At 37.7% G+C, this 2,171-nt stretch overlaps 1 protein-coding gene across 2 annotated transcripts in view; it reads left to right on the top strand.

The window, feature by feature from the left end:
- The window catches only part of SH3YL1 (SH3 and SYLF domain containing 1), a 44,392-nt gene that overhangs the window by 28,152 nt on the left and 14,069 nt on the right, over positions 1–2,171 (top strand). For both annotated transcript variants that reach the window (XM_008584367.1, XM_008584366.1), the window contains 2 exons: positions 1,415–1,583; positions 1,965–2,043. In XM_008584367.1, coding sequence (XP_008582589.1) covers positions 1,415–1,583; positions 1,965–2,043 — 248 coding nt within the window. The remainder of the gene's footprint in view (positions 1–1,414; positions 1,584–1,964; positions 2,044–2,171) is intronic.

Raw genomic sequence — 2,171 nt, 5'->3', positions numbered from 1 at the left:
CCCCTGAAGACTAACGCTGTTTGCATGTTGCTCCACCGCCTTCTATCGTTTTCTAAGTATAGCTGTGCTGTGTCCTCGTGTGTGATTGTGATGGTAGTATGCATTCAATTGTAAATACAGTTTTTTTTCACATAGCATTATAATATAGTAATCGGAAGCATAAGTTACTGGCTACGTAATACTGTCTTTGCTGGGTGCATCATATTAAGTATACTTTTCGAACATTTGTGGAGTAAACACCAGTCCCAACTTGTGGGTTAATCAGAATGGTCCTCATTGGAAGGGGTTTCCTGTTCCTACAGTCTGACTCTGTCTTTCCTCCATATCAAACTGACCAATTTCAATTAAAAATACAGTTTGATTTTTTTCAAAAAAAGGTGTTGGAAGTATCCGAAGAGGTGAAGGGAAACTTCTACCTTAAAATGGCATCTGGCTAATTTTTTCCAAAGCAGCTCTTAAAAATTACAAATCTTACAAATCTTATAAATTACCACTACAGTATGTGTGAAGTCCCAGAAAATGATAAAAAGCTGGGACTGGCTGAAGGACCACTTGTGGACCTGGCAGAAACTCCACTAATCACAACCTGGCAGAGTGACACTGCTGGTGGTCGACGCATGCTTTACCAGTCACGCAGGCGCCGCTGCAAGAGATGGAAGCTTATACCAAGCTTACCACGCCTGTGCTCCCAAGAATTCAGCAGCACGTTTGATAATATTACTTCTGATCTTATTAATTTCAGAAACATCAAGAATGCTCTTAGAAACTCTTGCTTTTAGGCCTTTGGCAGACTTTCCACTGAAGTTCAACTAAATTCTGGATAAACTAAAACAAATATAATTCTTAATGAATTGCAGGGCTTCCAAACATGTAAGGCAAATCTTTACATAATTTTGATAAAAATAAACATTTTAAAGAAATTACGAAGCCATATGTGTAGGTACCATTTTTGTAAGGAACTTAAAAAGTAAAAACCTATACAAACGTACGTGCTTGCTGTGTATTTCTATAAGTGTTTTATATAAATGTGTGTATATTTATATATGAGGGTACTTCAAAAAGTTTGTGGAAAAATAGACTTAAAAGATAATATGAATCTTTCTATGAGTACTTTGAAGTACCCTTGTACATGTGCATGTTTAAGTATTTGTATGTATATGTGGATGTACTTTTTGTATTAATAGAGGAAGGATACATGTCAGAACATTTATGTTAGTTGCTTCTGGAAGTGACCTTGCAAGGGTAAACTCAATAGCTGAACGTGCAGATATTGACTGTAGTAAGTGTTTGAAAAGCGGCACATGTGAAGTGCTGTACATGAGCGATCATGTGTGTGTATGCGTGTGCTGTGTTTGACTCCAGAAGAGACCTGCGTGCATTACAGAAACGCTCTTAATTTTATATTCCTTATTAGATTTTATTGTCAAGATATCCGAGCTTATGACATTTTATTTGGAGATACACCTCAGCCTGCGCAAGCAGAAGATCTTTATGAAATTCTTGATTCCTTTACTGAAAAGTATGAAAACGAGGCACAAAGAATCAACGCGAGAAAAGCAGCCCGGGAGCAGAGGAAGGCAACGGTAATGACTGGTGTCTAAGTTTCTCTCCGCAGTCACGGGAGCTTTCTTTCCGTAGAATATTCTGTTGTTGATATTAGGTTCTTAGTAACCTACTAAGCTTCCTTTGCAGTTTCACTTACATAAAGTCCTTGTGAAAATACAACCTTGGCTATTGGTTGCACAGGTTGTCAGGGGTGCGGGGTGAGGTTAACTTCCAGGTGTAACAGGATCCCCATCTGCACCTACATCTTGTCATCCAGGTCAATTGCATGCGCCCAAAGGAGCACATGTGAGCTTTGAGGGTGCCTCCTTAATAAGTGCATAGGATAAAAGTTTCCACATAAGCTCATGAAGTCAAAACATGGCTTTAAAATTATGTGCATTTATTTTTGTTCCTCCCAGGCTAAAGAATTACCTCCAAAACCACTGTCGAGACCTCAGCAACCATCTGGATCAGACCAGCTGAACACAGGCTTTCAAAGTAAATATTATTGTTGCAATTCAAATACAATTATAGTTAAGTAATTATTAAATATTATTAAGAAATCAAGCTGCATTATTAAACATTAGAGGCAAATATAAAGAACTAATGGGTATTTAAGAAAAAAT

The sequence above is a fragment of the Galeopterus variegatus genome, unplaced genomic scaffold, assembly GCF_000696425.1.
Source record: "Galeopterus variegatus unplaced genomic scaffold, G_variegatus-3.0.2 Scaffold3247, whole genome shotgun sequence".
Taxonomy (NCBI): Eukaryota; Metazoa; Chordata; class Mammalia; order Dermoptera; family Cynocephalidae; genus Galeopterus; species Galeopterus variegatus.
Note: the sequence above shows the minus strand (reverse complement) of the source record. Positions and strands in the feature narration are given on the sequence as shown.